The sequence below is a fragment of the Festucalex cinctus genome, chromosome 20 (assembly GCF_051991245.1).
Source record: "Festucalex cinctus isolate MCC-2025b chromosome 20, RoL_Fcin_1.0, whole genome shotgun sequence".
NCBI classification, from domain to species: Eukaryota; Metazoa; Chordata; class Actinopteri; order Syngnathiformes; family Syngnathidae; genus Festucalex; species Festucalex cinctus.
In genome coordinates, this window is record NC_135430.1 from 14,372,445 (window position 1) to 14,390,933 (window position 18,489).

The 18,489-nt window shown below is 38.4% G+C and overlaps 2 protein-coding genes across 6 annotated transcripts in view; both read left to right on the forward strand.

Annotated features, from left to right (window-relative positions):
- reck (reversion-inducing-cysteine-rich protein with kazal motifs) overlaps positions 1–6,364 on the forward strand; it is a 93,155-nt gene extending 86,791 nt beyond the window's left edge. For all 5 annotated transcript variants that reach the window (XM_077508794.1, XM_077508793.1, XM_077508795.1 and 2 more), the window contains 5 exons: positions 344–533; positions 621–831; positions 2,748–2,821; positions 3,033–3,188; positions 3,279–6,364. In XM_077508794.1, the coding sequence (XP_077364920.1) occupies positions 344–533; positions 621–831; positions 2,748–2,821; positions 3,033–3,188; positions 3,279–3,500 (853 nt within the window). In that variant the 3' untranslated portion in view covers positions 3,501–6,364. The remainder of the gene's footprint in view (positions 1–343; positions 534–620; positions 832–2,747; positions 2,822–3,032; positions 3,189–3,278) is intronic.
- A 366-nt stretch (positions 6,365–6,730) lies between these two features.
- Positions 6,731–18,091, forward strand: LOC144009204 (serine/threonine-protein kinase 17A-like). The gene is made up of 7 exons (XM_077508797.1): positions 6,731–7,192; positions 12,173–12,385; positions 15,331–15,478; positions 15,551–15,677; positions 15,752–15,800; positions 15,879–16,055; positions 16,592–18,091. The coding sequence occupies exons 1-7, from the start codon at positions 7,011–7,013 to the stop codon at positions 16,947–16,949; spliced, it is 1,254 nt and encodes a 417-aa protein (XP_077364923.1). The 5' UTR covers positions 6,731–7,010; the 3' UTR covers positions 16,950–18,091.
- Positions 18,092–18,489: the final 398 nt, after the last annotated feature.

Sequence of the window (18,489 nt, forward strand, 5' to 3'; positions counted from 1 at the left end):
GGAAAACATTCTTCATACAAATTCGCACACCCTCATGCCGGTTTACCACTTTCATTCACACCCCATGATGTCTGTGATCCCCAGAAAGGGAAAAAAAATCCCTCAACTCTTTTTCCTGGCACGGTGATCAAAGGAACATGCATGCAGTCATCACTGCGTGATTGGATGGATTTGATTGAAGAAAGTCACAAACATGCGCTGCTCTAAGCAGTTTTCTTTTACTCAGCGTAAACACTGAAGCCGCAAAAACACCTCTTGCTCATAAATTAGCTGCCGGTTCCTACTTGAAAGGGCTCGACATGAATCCTGGCATCGCTGAAATCAAATTCAACTGTGTTTCTAGATGCATCCCGAAATATCAAGTTTGCCTGAGCGACTTGTCGGACTGCCTGCAGTACGAATGCGTCGGCCGGCAGTTGGCCTGTGACAAGAACAGTGTGGAGCCGGTCTGCGATACTGACGGCCTCATTCACACCAGTTTGTGCCAGCTACAGCAAGCTGGGAAAACGCTTGCCTATATGGGCCACTGTCAGGTGAGGGAAGAATCACACTTTCATTTTTTTTGTTTTGTTTTAGATAATGTTACAGCCAGTGAGTTAATTTGAGTTATTTGTTTCTAGGAAGCCTGCAAGCAGCGGCAGCAAGTTTGCGGCCACAACGGCGAGACGTATAATACGGTGTGTGAGGCCTACTCGGACCGCGTGGCTCTCGACTACGAGGGGCACTGTCAAGCCGTGGGGGCCGTGTCTGGCACGGCAGCCGACTCTGCCTGCAGTCTCATTTCCTGTCCACGTCTGTCACCTCCGGGCTGCCAGCCTGTCACGCCCCCAGGTGAGTCGTTCAACTCTTTCTCAAAGATTTTATTGAAAAACGACAAAGGGAGACTTTATTCAAAATGAGTGTAAATAAAGATTGATTACAGTCCAACTCCAGACTCAGTAAGTGCAAATCTGCATTATAGAGAAACCATATGAAAAAAAATGTAGCTTTTACCCATCCCACACACATTAATCACATTCAACTCATTCAAACCCAAAAACGTATAAATACGTTTTTTTAACACTTTGGAATTCACACCCTAAAAAATGTATTTATACTAAAGCATACAGAAGGCTTTGAGGCAGCTTCTGATCTGAAGAGGTGGCTTACTGCAATGTAGTTATTACAAAAAAACGGCCAGCAGGTGGCAGAAGAGTATAAGAGATCAGCCAGGGCCATGGTGCAACAAGCTCTTTTTGCCAGTATATTCAACAGGTTTGTGAATAATGATGAAGCTTAGCTATATTCTAATGCTAATTGCTGCAAAAGGAAACAGATAGAAATATATATATTTTTTCCTGTTGAAAGAAGAGAGTCTAATCTTTCTTTTGTTAGGTTCCATGATTTATAGCTATGGAAAGTATATTTATCATCAAAGACTGTTCTAATAGCTACTTCTCACTTGCAGGTTTAGTTCTGTTCATCAGAGGAAAAAGTGTATATTTGTATCAGTTTCAGTTGTGCAGCAATTAGCAATTAACGAAGTTTCATCATTATTCACACACCTGTTGCAACATGGCCCTGGTTGATCTCTTATACTCTGCTGCCACCTGCTGGCCGTTTTTGTAATAACAACCATTGCTTTATGTGACCTCTTCATGTCAGAAGCTGTATCAAAACCTTCTGTATGCTCTGGCATTTAAAAAAAAAAAATCATACGTTTTTGGGTTTGAATGAGTTAAAAAATTAAAGAGAATGTGATTAATCGCTATTCATTACAGACAATTATGTGATTAATTAGTTTAAAAAAATGTAATCGTTTGGCATATTAAAATATGACAAAGCATACTATAACAAACTTTTTGACTTCAGTAAAACTGACACATAAAAGTAAGAGAATCAAACATTCTTCAGGTACATTTAAACTAGTGATAGACCGATATGGCTTTTTCAAGGCCGATACTGATACCGATTATTAGTAGTCAAGGAGAACGATAACCGATATTTCAAGCCGATATTTATTTGCTGTAGAAGAGAAAATATTAGTGTAAAAATTAAAAAGTACTTTTTCTTTTCAATTTTAAACGATATTGGCAGCTTTGTTTAAAAATTATATTTAAAAAAAATTGCAGGGAGTTTCAACATTTCTTTTTTTTTTTTTTTTTTTTTTTTTAACTTTTTTTTTTAATTCTTAAAAATAAAACATGTAGGGAATTCCCAGTGTCAGCAACCTTATTTATAAAGTGGAAATTGAAATAGATCCATAAATGAAAAGTTCCTGTATTTCACTGTGCAAAAAAATGAACGCAAACGTAGCAAATTTGGGGTTTTCATCAGGATTCATAAAAAGTTTCATTTTTGCAGAAGGTGAACAAATTGTCAGAATGTGTTCAAAATACCCGCTTTATTGGCTTTCAGATTGGTCAAAAGGCCGATACCGATATTTGTCAAACTGCCAAATATCGGCACCGATAATCGGCCCGGCCGATAATCGGTCTATCCCTAATTTAAACACCAACATTTTCAACCAAACCATCACATTTCTAATGTACATCGATTTTACAGTAAATGAAACATTTAAGCAACAGCTAGACATGACTAATTAGAGCAAACAGTCATATGTTGCTTGTGTATTGTGAAACCCATTTAAAAAAATGCTTAAGACTGAGCAGGGGCTCCAATGATGAGCCACAATATAATAACTATGTGCAGTATATGAAAAAAGTTTGCAGATGCATCCTAACAAGCCTTAACTTGTCATTTTTCAGGTGCCTGCTGCCCAATTTGTGCCAGTATGCTTCAGGTCCTCTGGAACAAAGAACAAATGAACACGTTCTCTAAGGTTCGATGCAATATTTTTTCTTCTTTTTTTTCATTTCATATCTTTATGTAACATGAGATGATGATTGCATACATGCTAGAATCATGGCTTAGTTGTTTTAAATACTTTGCCACCATCTTGTGGCAGCTATGTGAAATGAAAAACTCCACTGGGAGGGGTCGTCAATAATTCTCAATTTTTTTGTTGTTTGACTTCATATTTGTTTTTACAGCTAAATAAGAACCAGCCGGTGTCAGTCCACGATGTCCTTCAAATCCTGCGACTTCACGTGTCCGTCCCGCAGTGTGACGTCTTTGGCTACCTCAGTATTGACCACGAGCTGGTGATCCTCATTGCGCCTGTGGATCAGCATCCAACGCCTCTGCAGGTAACACTGGATTCATACGTCTCATTTTATCGTAAGGTCAACTGGAAGAGTTAAATAAAGACATAACTGGGCTGTCTGTATTTTTCCCAGATTGAAGCCTGCAGCAAGGAAGCCGAGAAGATCGATTCCCTCATCAACTACGCCAGTCCGACGCTCGTGTCGCACATTCCCCTCTCCGCTCTCGTCGCCTCCGAGACCAAGACGTCTTCCGTCAACTCCTCCGGGGCAGCTCGACTGCCGCCCCTGCCACCCGCCGTGTGCTTTCTCCTGGTTCTCTTGACGGCTGCGACCTCGAGCCCCCAGCACCTGTAAATATGTTAGCATTTCCACGGCCATCTTGCAGAAGGAAGCCGTGGCGGCCCCTTCGGACAATCATAAAAATTGACTCGCCGGCGTGTAAAACAATCAAGGTGGAAACACTTTTAATTTGAAAAGCTTTGTACATACAGTATTATGAGCGGATGAGTTGCTCACTTTATTTCAGCGTGTGCGTGAGTATGTGTTATGTTCAGTGTTAAATCCCAGCAGCAAGCTCTTCTCTGACATCCGTTTGGTCAGAATTGTTATTAGTAAGCCTTTTTTGTGTCAATTGTGTGTTGCCTTGGTTGCTGTTGATACGTCCGGAGCGTAGTGCCAGCTGTCAATCAAAATGTCAGGTATACCTCGTGTGAATCACAAGCCTCAGCAGTGTTGTTTCGAGGTGCCTTTGGTGGAGTAGCTCACTTTCATGCAGCGTTGAAAAGGGATGGATCAATATTTCGGTGGTGACATGCGTCACACGTTTTCATGACCAAAGATAGTCTAAGAGATGCGTGGATCACAAATAACTCAATCTGTAAGGATGGGAGTGTAAATTAACTCATTTACTCCCAAAAACGTATAAATGCGTTCTATTTTAAATATTACCATGGTCCCAAAGATGTATTTATACGTTTTGGCTTTGATGCAGCCTCTGAACTGAAGAGGATGCTTGAAGTAATGGTAATTATTACAAAATCGGCCAGCAGATGGCAGCAGAGTATAAGAGATCAAACAGCTCTTTTCCCCACTATTTTAAACAGATTTGTGAATAATGATGAAACTTAGCCATATTCTAATGCTAATTGATGCAAAATGAAAACAGATAGAAATATGACTTTTTTTGATGAAAGAAGAGGCTCTAATCTTTCTTTTGGTAGATTCCTTGTTTTTATAACAATAGGATACAATATTCTATGGGCCTTGCAAAATCAGTCAAAATCCACTAAAACAGCGAAAATGTTCTGGGAATGAATGAGTTAATGTCGGAGGTAGAATCAAGTTGATGGACAATATGTGCCTACCTATTTTAATGCATTTTTTTTAAGGTATATTTTTACCACACTCTATAATGCGCTTGCAACAAAAGCGAGTACACCCCATTGTGAAAATGTGCCTTCTTGGGCATGCGGTTTGCCGTAGTTTCACAAAATATTTACTAAAATGTGTTCTCATAAATTGGAGTTAATTCCAATACAATGAAACATTGCAATATTCTGTAATTTTTCAACAGTTATGCACGACCATTTGATGACTTCAGGTTCCATGTGTTTTCTGATTTTATTTAGGGCCTCTGTGATGGTAGAGTAATCCGGTTTAAAAGTTAAGGTTGATTTTGGCACAACTAATTATTATGTATTCCAAAGAGCGCACATTTTGTCGGTGTATACAGTATTCGTTTTGTGCCATTTGGTTTGCCATTTTCCAACCACAAAGCAAAAAGATGGCTCGGTAACGTATATAAGAGTTTTGTATTCCTCTTTTTCCGGCAGAATAATGATACTCTGTGTGCATATCGCTGATCTTCCAACTTGTATTTGTTTGGATCACTCAGGTAGGGCGCAACATTTTTGTTTTATTGCTTTAATACCAGAAATTTGATTAGTATTTTTGCTCACACAGACCCCAATAGGAACTGAAAGTTGAAACATAAGGACTTTTAGTGTGGGATGATGACACGAGACGGCTTGAGACGATTTGTTTGGGGATATGAAAGACATCAGGTTGTGGTTTGAGAAATGGAAAAAAAAAATGTATGATGTCATCCGTATAGGATGACATCATACAATGTGATCATGACTGGTGATTACTTCATGATAATCATCCCGTCTTTTTTTTGTGTGAGGCCAGTAGCTCTTAAGTTTAAAGTATTAAAAGGGATTTCACCTCTCTGTACATTTACAGTATAAACTCGAAGCCATCTAATAAGACAATCAGCTTCTTGCTACCTATACTCCTCTCGGGGTAAAGATTGCCACTGTATGCCTTGCATAATAGTGTCTTATGAAGTATTATTACTAATGCAATATCTTTTTTTTTGTCAAGAAAGTTCTCTATATTTGATAAATATATGAAAATGTTTGCGATGTCATGTGTGCCATGTTTTTAAATAGATGTTATTTTTGTGCATGATGACAGTAGTTATGAAGTGATTTTAATCCATTTGTGTTGTATATCTATTTGTAATATCTAACTGACTGCCTGTACAGCACACACGTCCCAGTCTTTACCAGTATTACTGTGCAAGGCAGTTTTTTTTCAGGGTACAAATGAGTATTAGGGCCACAGTGAGGAGAATAAAGTCAAATTACTTTAAAAAAAAATATATACCACTATTAAATCGCATTATGAGAGAATTCAGTCAAAAGTCGTAAACTTATGGGAGTGAAATCAATTTTAGAGAAAAAAAAAATCCCATGTTTTGACTTTAGTCTTCTAATATTAGGACATATTTATCACAAGATTTTGGCTTTATTGTCCTAATATTTTCAATTAATTCTGATAATAATATAAATGTTTTTATACTCTTTCATAAACAGGGAAACCTCACCTGGCTCCTATTATTGTATGTGTGTGCATCTACCTATCCATTATTATTAATGTCATGTTTGTTATAACTGAATGTGTTTTTTTTTGTTTTTTTCATTCCAACATTGGTTATGTTCCTTTTCAAAAAAAAAAAAAAAAAAGTTCGTATATGCCTTGTTTTCCTCCAACATATGGAGATCTAAAAGTCTTTCCACAATTTGTTGAATTTTCAGGACTGAAAGACTAAAAATGTTGCAATTAAGATGTGAAAACTGAAATGAATATGATGTGGCAGAACAGCATGGCTCTGTCTAAAGTAAAAATCAAATAAAGAGGAGGAAAAAATGGTGGTTACTTTGTGTCTTGTTTTGTATACGTTAGATTGTCCTGTTTTGAGAGTATTTGAGTCCGTAAAAGTCGCAATAATTTAAAGAAATATGGAGGACTCAACATAATGCCTATTTTACATGTAAATGAAGACAAGTAAACTTGTTTGTTTTTTCTACTTGTATGTTTTTGTGCATAATAGACTGTTTAGAGTACATCTCTAAGTTTTTTTTTTTTTCACGTGAGTGTGTGTGCGTGGAGGTCAAACCAAAAATTTACCGTTTCTTTGATTTGGACAAGATAACTGACAAGTATTGGTACGGCCTTCTACGCTTAACCTGATTGGCTAGTCAACATGTCAATCAAATCGTTTCCATGGTTACTGCAAGCTCTCAGCCCTGAGGAGAGACAAGAGTGAACCGCTGACAAATGAAAACACGGACTGATAACTTTAGCACCATGAGCTGCTCAAACGCCTTTTTGGACTAAACGGTTACGATTATTTTCATTTCTAACCGGCATATTTACCTTTGGACGAATGTTTACGAGTCTTTTGTCGCGTGTTTTGTTTATTTAGCAAGGTTAGCTTTCGACCGAGGGACTTCACTGGACTGGACGAGTTCAAACGGAACCTCTTTGATATTAACGTTTTGATTTTCAAAAGACACCATGATTCCTGAATGTCCACGTGCCGTGGAGACGGCGGATAAGACCAAATACCAGCACAACCCGCCGGCCGAACCGGACCAGAGTGGCGTCGTCGGAGGCTTGTTGAGCGAAATTTCAACCGTCATCAAGAACGAACCTTTCACCGACCACTACACCATTATACCCGGCAAAGAACTTGGAAGGTGAGACCGCTTCAACGGGTATCTCTCTGGGCATATGACATCCCAGCAATATACTGTTTAGAGTAAAAAAAAAGTACATTTTTGGCTCTTTTTTAGTTCACTTTTTTTTTTTTTTTTTTTTTTTTACTTTGTAGAAGCATGCAAATAGGGATGAGTTTCATTATAGGCGCAACCAGGGGCGTCACTAGTATTATTTTTATTTTATCATGGTCAGGCGAGGCTGTTAACCCCCCCCCCCCCCCAAAAAAAAAATAATAATAATAAAATAATAATAATAATAATAATAAAAAATTAAAAAATAAACAAAATAAATAAATAAATAAATAGATAAATAAATAAATACATCGTCACTAGTATTTTTTTTATTTTATCATGGTCAGGCGAGGCTGTTAACCCCCCCCCCCCCAAAAAAAATAAATAAATAAATAAATAAAATAAAATAATAATAATAATAATAAAAAAATTAAAAAATAAACAAAAAAAATAAATAAATAAATCGATAAATAAATACATTACAAAAAGGGGTCCTCCATCTATGTGGAAATGTCTAATTTTCTGAAACTATGGACAGCTTATGTGCTGCTATTCTGCTGCCCTCACTACTTTTTCATAATCTTCCACCTGCACTAGTTGAGTCCAGTTTTTAGGGCTGCGTTTGAAATGAACGAAATAGATCAATCGAGGATCAATGGAAGAATCTAGGGGAACGTTTGAGAAAAAATGAAATGGTACCATTTTACTGTAATTCGAAGGTGATTTTTGACCAGATTTTCTCAAGGCGATATCACGCAAAAGGCTATTTTTCTCATGCAAAAAGCTCAATTTCGGAAAGCTTAGTTTGATTTATTTTTTTTATTTTTTTATTTTATTTTTTTTAATTCTTGCTGCTTTTCATTTTGATAGATTTTAATTTTTGGGGAAATCCTGTCACATTGCTAAATTAATGGCAATTTTCTATTCTTCTCTTTTTTTAAATTTCTAATTCTTGACCATTGTTGATTCTAATTTGTTTGACTGAATAGATCTAATTTGAGAAAAATGCTTTTGAAACACAAACGATCAGCATGCGTTGTATTGAACTTTCCATTGTAAATAAATGTAGTTATATTCAAATGTATTGTTTGGAGGAAAAAGAAAAAAAATCGGTGATCTGATAATTAATTCTCGCGCCTCACTGCAAGATTTGTATCACTTTCTTGTTGCTGTTTCTTTCAATATTTGATTGATATTTACTTTTTTAATAGCTACCATCATTTTGTGACGCGTATATGCGTGTCTCCCACAAGTGCAACAGCTGTACAAGCACTGGAAAACAACAATCGTGCCAAACCCACACGCGTGTCACCCCTCACTGAAAGCAACATATTTATCTGATCTTTACGCATCTGCTGGCCTGTGGTGATTTTTCCAGCCACTTTTTTCTCCACAAAAAAATGTAATGGCTTTGGCGTGAATGTAAGAGATTGTATGTGTTGAAGCACCCTATTTCCAAGACTTACTACAGGTTGGCATCAGTCGTCAGTTCTTTTTTTTTTTTCCACCTTTCTGCCCTTGAACAGTGCGTTCAGCGAATGTGCTCATTGCACTTCAAAATGGGTTAAGTATTGATTGATTTCATTATGTTTCCATTGTTCACTCTGGGTGGTCTGTCTCCACATTAAAAAAATAAAATAAAATCTCTGACTTCTGGATTACAGTTTAGTGAGGCTGAAGTGAAGTGACATTCAGTTGCTGTGGGTAAGTAATGGTCATTAATAAAGTCACGAGGCCCGCCCAGTTTAGCATGGAATATTCTTTTATAAGGAATAATCAGTCACAATGTTGGTGTGAATCGACTCTTTTGTCAGCAGTGTCTGTTAACCTCGGTGTAACCTCAGATAAGATTTGTTGGCTGAATCCAAGTGAAATCGGCCAACAGCCTCCTCCTTGAATCGCTGTATGACCGATTTGAGTGCGTGCGCGCGCGTGGCTTTGCATTGTATGATTTGACGTTGTGACTCAGCTTAGCGACCAGATCAGCATCAAAAGGTTACATTGGTCTGCTTTGCCATTATCACGCTGCATACTACAGCATTGTCGTCAGGAAGTCATCTGACACAAGTTTGTTTTCATATTTGAGCCCACCGAAGACCACTGAATTTGTAAAAGCATTTTTTTTTTTTTTTACATATTTGTTGGTGTAGGCGTTTAAAAGTTTGTTTTGGTTGTGACTGTTCAGTAAGCCACAATGAGGCCAAATAAAGTAAACTTAAAAAAGACGAGAATCAGAAATCAAGACAGAACGTAAAATGGCGGATTACTCTACAACAATTTGCTCTTTTTCATATTCATATTCATTTCATTTTTGTACAAGTCGTCAGATATTTTGAAACGGATTAATCACGAAAACTAAGGTTTCAACTGTATGTTATCAATTCATTCACATTTTTAAAGGAAGTTAACATGATGTAACATAATTGCCGAAAGCCTTTAAAAATATTTGGAAAACAAGGAAAAAAAGAACAAATTTATCGATTCAACATTTGCGGTATTGTCATGTCTTGTTTGAATGAGAATCTACAAAGACATAAAGGAGGAAAAAAATCACAATTTTTAGTGAGCATTACTATTACTTATTAAAAGGGTAAGGGTAATCATATGTTGCATGTGCCCCAACTAGTCTAAACCTGGATTAATATCGCATTTGTGGAATATGACTAAAGAAGCAAAGTCCACCTGCTTCTATGCATCTCAGTGGGCGGCCATTTTGCCCCTTGCTGTCGACTGAAAATGACATCGCAGTTGCTCAGGTAACGACCAATCACGGCTGAGCTTCAGTAAGCAGGTGAGCCATGATTGGTCATTACCTGACCAACTGTGATTGATCATTACCTGAGCCCTGAGCAACTGTGCAAGTGACAAAATGGCCGCCCGCTGAGATGGATGAAAACAGGTGGATTTTGCTGCTTCTATTCCACAAACACAAGTATTAATCAGAAAAATAATACCATGTATTGGAGTAGTAGGGCTGCAAAGAACATATTATTGTCAAGAAACATTTTGCGCTTCCACCACTCGTCCTGCATGCATCCGAAAGCTTTCCTTATGACCCCCTCACCAGATGGCTACCGAGCCGGGCTTGAGGATGCCGTTTAAGATAATACGCTCAATATGCCCCTGCAGTGGCGTCCCAGATGGCCCGTGGCCAAGCTCATTCCGTAGAGTCTGCAAATGCGAGGCTACACTGGAATTCCATATGGTTAAGACACAAAGCTTTTTCCTGGGTGGGACTGCGTGGCAGGAGGGCTACGCTCGCATTAGCTCGTGCGCTACCCAGATTAAGCTTTTGAGTGATTGCGCCCGCACCTTGTCTGCCCCAAACACAGTAATATAAGAAATAATATTACAACAGTTTTTTGGGGGTTTTTTTAGAGAAAAAATTAACAGCAAGCACAATTCCCCCCCCGTTTGCTACTGCAACATATTTGATATCAGCTTAGCTTCCATGAACATAACGACAAAAGCCATCGTTTTCAGGGTGTAGCCTGTTAGTGAGGCTGCCGGCTTTAGAAATGTGCTGACACGGCCTCAGAACAGGCTGTGGTCATCCAGTACGCTTTCTAAAGCGCAGGCCTGGTCTCCCAAACCACTCAGCAAGTGTGTATCTGCCCTGTCCAGCTTCAGCCACGCCAAAAACACACCACTACGGAAGCATATTGCATTTTAAAAAAAAAAAACAAAAAACAAAAAAAAAAAAAAAACTTGTTTTTCTGACTCATTTTTTTTGGGGAGCTTTGATTTTATTTTTTTTTGAGTATTTTTTTTCTGTTTTTCTGAATATTTTTTTTCTGTTTTACTGAATATTTTTTCTGTCATTAAAAAAAATATTCCAAAAAACAGGGAAAAAAATTTATCAGAAAAACAGAAAAAAACAGAGCACCAACTTCTATTTTTTTCTAGTTATTTTTCAGAATTTTTTTTATTTTTTTTTTTAACCTCTGAACTCCAAGTGACCTGTTACAGACCACTGACCTATATATATGACTTGATAGCCGATAGCCCATATACGCCAGTGCAAGCCGTTGAAGTCACAGGGCGGCCATCTTGTTTGGGGGTTTGTGCCGGGGGTTTTTTTTTCCTTGTTAAAAAAATAGTGACCACCCCAACACAAAACCCCCACCCCGCCTCCGGCCTTATACTAAATGCCTACGAGCTGTATACGTCTCATCTGTACGTATACTGTAAAGTTTGTACAGCTCGTGACGTGGGAGCAACAAGATGGCCGCCCTGTGACTTCAATGGCTTGCACTGGCATGCATGTGCTATCGGCTATCCAGTCATATATACAGCTCAGTGGTCTGTAACAGGTCACTTGGAGTTCAGAGGTTAAAAAAAAAAAAATATAAAATACTCTGAAAAACAGAAGTTGGTGCTCTGTTTTTTGGAATAATTATTTTTCTGTTTTTCTGAATAATATTTCCCCCCCTGTTTTTCTGAGTATTTTTTTTCTGTTTTTCTGAATATTTTTTTCCCTGTTTTTCTGATTATTATTATTATTATTTTTTATGACAGAAAAAAAATATTCAGTAAAACAGGAAACAAAATATTCAGGAACAAAAACCCTCAAAAAAAGCAAACCCCCTCAAAAAAATTTGTCAGAAAAACAGGAGTTTCCCCCCTAAGTGAATGCAATACGCTTCCGTACTACTTACTGGCATTGGAGTATCAAAAAGTTTCATCAGGGTTGGCAATTCCAAGTGCGCTAAAGCGCATGCATTATAAGCAAGAATAAAAACATAAATTCAAACAAGACTTCCATTAAGATACAGATAAATCTGACGTAGAACATTGCCAAGCCTGAAGCATTCTAAAGAGTCTTGTGATAGTCATGTGGTTATTGAAGTCACGCCATTTATTTAAAAACAAAACAAAAAACCCCCATCAAACTGCTCATACACTTGTCGAACATAGCAAAATTGAATTGTCTTTTTTTGTCTTCAGGGGCAAATTCGCCGTGGTCCGAAAGTGCGTGAAGAAATGCACGGGTCAAGAATACGCCGCCAAGTTCATGAGGAAGAGGCGAAAAGGGCGGGACTGCCGTTTGGAGATCATCCACGAGATTGCGGTGCTGGAGCTGGCGACAGACAGCCAACGAGTGGTTAATCTTCACCAGGTCTACGAGATGGCCTCGGAGATGGTGCTGGTCCTCGAGTTGTAAGTATACAATTCTCTCGCAGCACATAAAGGAGAAGAATGTTTTGAGGTTTGCGCGCTGGAGTGTGTGGGCAAGAAAAAAAAAGAAAACGAGGCATTTTGGAATAATCCAAAAATCCTAAATTAAATTAATTTACTGGCAGTCAATTCATATTGATTTTTTGACGTGTATAGCCGTCAATGGCAGTGAATGGGAAGTAAAAAAAATAGGATTAAATTCATCACAATAGGAAACAAGATAAATCTCAGGGAATGTGACTGGCAACAATGAACAGACACTGAGAGAAAGGAACCAAAGAACTAAATACAAGCAAACTGACGAGCCAATGAGGTACACCAGGACAAAACCCGAGTAGCTGGAGTGAGCTGATTGGTTGACACAAGGAACTTAAGTTAATTTAATGAGCAAGAGAACAAAAAAAAGAAGGGACACTTTAGCTTGAGAGTTTTGGACTTAAAAATCGAAACAATGCTAAGTGGGCTAAATTTGAATGGTCCGGCTAACACTAGCTATTTCAACAATGTGACTGGCCTGCATCCAGCCATCAACACACTGACACACACATAGCATGTGCATCTTGCTGAGTATAATAGATGCAGCAATTGTCAATGATGTCATCCCACTGGACATATCAGGGCCATGCTTGACCTGGTTCCCATAGCGAGAGCAAGTGTGTGTTTGATTTTGTGTCCGTGTCAGATCTGTCTCACTTTTTCTTTTTGTCTCTCTCCTCTCATGTCATTTTGATTATGTCTCTTTGTATTGTGACAGTAACCAATACACACAGACTCAAATTGGGGTCGAAGGGCGTTCAGAGCACTTGAGGGCAACCACGTCCTAAATTAGGTGGTGATATTGACCTATAATGGATATGTTTTGTTGTGACCTCTATGTAATGAGTTTCAAATAATATCAGTATAGAGCAGTCTTTCCTGACACAAAAAACAAAAATGTAACATGATCAGCGGAAGGTCATAAACTGGCCAAGTCAATCACTAGAACTTAACCCAATAGAGCATGCATTTTAGCTACTGAGGAGGAGACTGAAGGGACAAACTCACATAAACAAACAGGAACTGAAAGAGTCAATTCAGGGTAGAACTGCACCGAGAAAGGTTGAAATTGAGATCCACGCTGGCCAAAATCCAATTCTCATTATAACAGTTGACGCAGATGAGCGCACGTGACGTGCAAAAGCATGGCCCCTCGCACCCAGAGGCAGAGAGGTCACGTGAGGGGAAAAACAGTGGCCTGACACAAAACCACTTGTCAATATAGTTTTCCACTGACTATTGTTAAACTATATTGTGATGTACGCTTTGTCCCCAGACCTAGATATTGAGATCAGCGCATATTTGCTAACCATCAAGCCAAAGTATCATTCCAAAAAATCAAAATGACTTTATGGTTTATGGACGAACAAACACTTCAGTTAGTGCAACCTTTACACATTCAAAACATTTTATTTGTAGTCGTTTCTGGACACTTGATGGGCACGATGACATAAATATGGTTCATAAAAAAAAAGTCTACACACCCCTCTTGAATTCTAGCTTTTTGTGAAAAAAAAAAAAAAAAAAGGCGGGGAGGGGAGACTTTTTCAATATTTTTTTTCCAAACATGAATACACAACAATTGTGTCTGTTTGGCGCACACATTAGTTTCAATTGGCTCAATATGGGTGTCAGATTTGGTACAACGTCGATACCGATTGAAATTATTAGTAGTCAAGGAAGCTGACAATCGATATATTAAGCCGATATTCATTTGCAGTAAAAGAGAAAATATTCGTGTCAGAATAAAAATGAATTAAACATATAAAGAATTAACAGATTTAAAAAAAAAAATAAAATAAATTAAAAAAATATATATATATATATATATATATATATATATACATATATATATATATATAACATCCAGGAGCTTCCCGGTCTCATCAACATATATATATATATATTTATTTTTTTTATTTGAAAAAAAAAAAGTGTTGAGTTCCTAGTGTCAGCATCATTTTTTGTAAAGTCGAAATTTAAATAGATCCATAAATGAAAAGTTTCCTTTATCTCATTGAGTGACAAATGCATGGAAATGTAAGCTAATATGGGTTTTTCGTCAAAGGTCATAAAAGATTTCAAAAGGTCTTTGCAGTGGAAAAATGGTCTGAATGTGTGAAAATTGTCAAAATGCCAAAATCTCGGCACCGATAATCAGCCCGGCTAGTGCAAATGAAGGTCTTTGTGTTTCTATAATGTAAACAGAAGCATGAGTGCAGGATGTGGGGCACAGAGGCATTCACATGACCTCACTTGGATTTTTGCGCCTTTGAATGGAATCGATTGTACAAATTTCATTTCAATCAAACTTTGTGGGCCTTCTGAACGTATGAACGTGACCTCGTTGGGGCATCAGGAGCAACACGCAGGCAGTGGGCCGCTCAGCTTTTTGTTGTTGTTGTTGCTTTTGTTCCTGACTCTGACCTCTATTGTTTATTCAGCGTTGAATCCATTTTGAATTCAGAGTTCAGCATTTTGCTCCTGTTGACAAAAAGTGAGCATGCAGCACGTTTTGCGTTATTTGCTGCTTTGATTATGCTTAATTGGGAAAATTCCTTCCAGTTGAGGAATTAATGAGGTCCTATTTAAAATTGTGGCAGGGAGGTTGCATAGTTGATGAGGAGTGCTGTGCTGTCCATCCCTCCTTAAAAAAAATCCAAATGACTTGAAATGCTTCTAGAATACTTCACGTTTCATCACCAGTTTTTCTTCCGACCTTGACCAAATCCAAACGTGCGTTCGTCTTCCTCAAAGCTCCCTCAGAGATGGAAACTATTTCAACAGCACCCTGAGGGGATTCTTTGTCTATTCCTGACTAACCTGCCCTTATTTCCTTTTCACGGAATCGAAAATGTATTTCACCTGATGTGATTTCTTTGTGCTTCCAGTGCCGCGGGAGGAGAAATCTTCAACCAGTGTGTGACCGAGCAGGAGGACGAGGCCTTCACCGAGAATGATGTCAAGAGGCTCTTGCGGCAGATCCTGCAAGGAGTCTCCTTCTTACATCAGAGGAATGTCGTCCATCTTGACCTCAAGGTTGGTGTAGAAAAGACATATTTAGAACAAGACTGGCTCTAACATATGATTATTATTTTTTTTTTTTATCAGCCTCAGAACATCCTCCTGACCAGCACCTCCCCTCTGGGTGACATTAAGATTGTGGATTTCGGTCTGTCTCGTATCGTCAGCAGCCACCAGGAGCTTAGAGAGATTATGGGAACTCCTGAGTATGTTGGTGAGTGACAGGTGTTCCTCAATGCTATCATATGATTAGTCATAATAAAAACTTTATTTTTACTCTTCTTACAGCTCCAGAGATTCTAAATTACGAGCCCATCAGCACAGCAACGGATATGTGGTAAGAAAGAAAATCACACATGACGCATTGACAGGCATAATTGTTCATTTTTTTTGATTCCTTGATGGTCTCACTCAGGAGTATCGGCGTTTTGACCTACGTGATGCTGACAGGCTTGTCTCCCTTTCTGGGCAAAGACAAGCAGGAGACCTTTCTCAACATTTCCCAGATGAACGTTAGCTACGACGAGGAGGAGCTTCAGAACCTGGAACAGGCCGTGTCCTTCATCCGGACTCTGCTCTGTCAACAGCCACAGTCAGTATTTATTTAGTTATTTTTTTTGTTCCTCATTATTGAATTATTGTGCGAGATTTATATAACAGCTTGATTTGTTACAATTTTTATTGTGTAAATGTATGACCTTAATTCATTCACACCCAAAAACGTGTATATATGTTTTTTAATACTTTGTCCTTCACTCCCAAGGACGTATTTATACGTTTTTTTTAAGTTTTTTTATTTTTTTATGCAAGAGTATACAGAAGGTTTTGATGCAGCTTCTGACATGAAGAGGTGGCTTAAATCAATGGTAGTTATAAAAAAATAATAATTAAAAAAAAACAGCCAGCAGGTGGCAGCGGAGTATAAGAGACCAGTCAGGGCCATGTTGCAACAAGCTCTTTTTGCCAGCGTTTTCACCAGGAATGTGAATAATGATGCAACTATTCTAACTGCAAAATCGGTCAAAATCCAGCCGGGAGCGAAGGGGGTTGCTTCAGTGAAAATATCTGCGACTGAATGAGTTAAGAGGAGGGATCTTGAACACATTTCCAACGCTTTTCTGAGTTCAGGGTTCGAGCTACAGCCGAGCAGTGTCTCCAGCATCCGTGGCTTCAGCCCAGAGATCCTCAGAAAACGGAGACGTGCGCTGAACACCCCCCACTGGAAATCCAGGATGCATCCAGCAACCTCATTGTCCCGGAAAATCCCGCCACCACAACTTGCGCAAACGGGGTCGAAGCGGAAGATGACGGTCCGGTGACCGAGGACCTGATCGTCATGGCCGCCTACACCCTGGGCCAGTGCCGCCAGTTGTCCGCCGCCGAGAAGGACGCCCTGGTCGCCGACAAGAAGGCCAACTCCAAACGCTTCAAGTTCGAGGAGCCCTTCAGTGTCCTGAAGGAGGTCCATGGGGAGTTAATCTATTGAAAGAAATCTCACACATGACAGGGAGGTGGTGATTGAGACGTTAATATGAAAAGTGGTTCATGTTGTTACTTTATTGAGGGTGTTGGTGGCGAGGTCATAAGAAACACTTTGCGCCATCCGTTGTAACTTAATGTTCCACGTGGATGTGTAATATTTAGAATGTTTTATTGTATTGACTTGCGTTTTTGAAGTGGCTCCTTGTAAAGGACTAAAAATATAACTTCACCTCAATGCAGACTTTTTTTTTTTTTTTTTTTGACTCAGCAACAAGAAGTTGATTGTTATTTCCTTCGAGATTTCAGTCATATCACGCCATTCAAGAAAAATTATAAGCAACCTTTTGACCAAAAGGGGGAAGCAAATTTTCAAGAAAAGATGATAGAAAGCTCAAGAAGGAACTACGGTGGCTGTATGAGTTGAATACAGTACCCTCTAGTGGTCAAGTATATTTATTTATCACAAAAAAAAAAAAAAAAAAGATGAATTAAAATGTCCAATAATGAGAATTTCTTTCTAAAATGTTCATGTTCTTTTTGATGGGCTCAGGAGTGTTTAATATTTGCCGACAAATACTTGGGACAAACACAAATATGCCACAAGAGTAAAAACACAAGCTATAAAAATGTTCTGTTTTCATTTGATTGAAATGGCACTTATGTAAATACACTGTACAGTACACGTCTGATTTGCTTTCACGCAAAAACTGAGCGGAAAACTTTTTTTTTTTTCCATAATTTGGTTGTTCTAATTGTTTTGTTTTGTTTTAAGTAGCTCTTCCTAACTAAGCACTTACATTCAGGCGCATGGTGTATTTGTTTCTTTTTGGTGCCACGATTAAAGAACGTCATTTAGTTTTTTTGTACATTTATAATAACCTCTTTTTTTATTGTTCATGTTCTTTTTTTTGTACATGATGGTTTATTTAAGAATACAGTTCTGTTAAATATGCATGTCACATATTTGTTTAACATTCAGTATTGGGTACAACCTGAAGCAACCTAATAAGTATTCGTTGTGAGTTGTACATATTGACTGTAAGCATTCTCGACTTTCCGGTTGTGGAAAAGACACATTTGAAACAGTGGGAAAACATTTGTACATGCATGTACTGCAAATAAACATTTTCAGTGTTTTGGGAGTTACATGTGTGATTAGTGTGATAGAGGTGAAGCAAGGTGACTACAAACAAGTCATGAATATTTTTGCTTCCATTGTACCGGGAAAGTAAGAATTCTGTTTGGCAAGTAATGTAGTGGTAGACTTCTATTGGACAACTAATGTAACTGAAGGCTTCTGTAACATGAAACAGTCTGAATTTATGTCCACATTAATCTGTCTCCCCCTTCTGGCTAAACATCGTATTACATCGAGAGCCCTGTCCCGGTGCCTGATTGAGCAGAGGGGCGTGTCCTCCTGCTCCACACCAGATTCCCATTGCCAATCAACACAATATAAGGACAGGAACTGCCGACAATCCTTGCTGTATCCTCGTTCAAGTGCTTCATGCTGGTCTCGTGCTCCAAATTCCTGTTTCTACCTT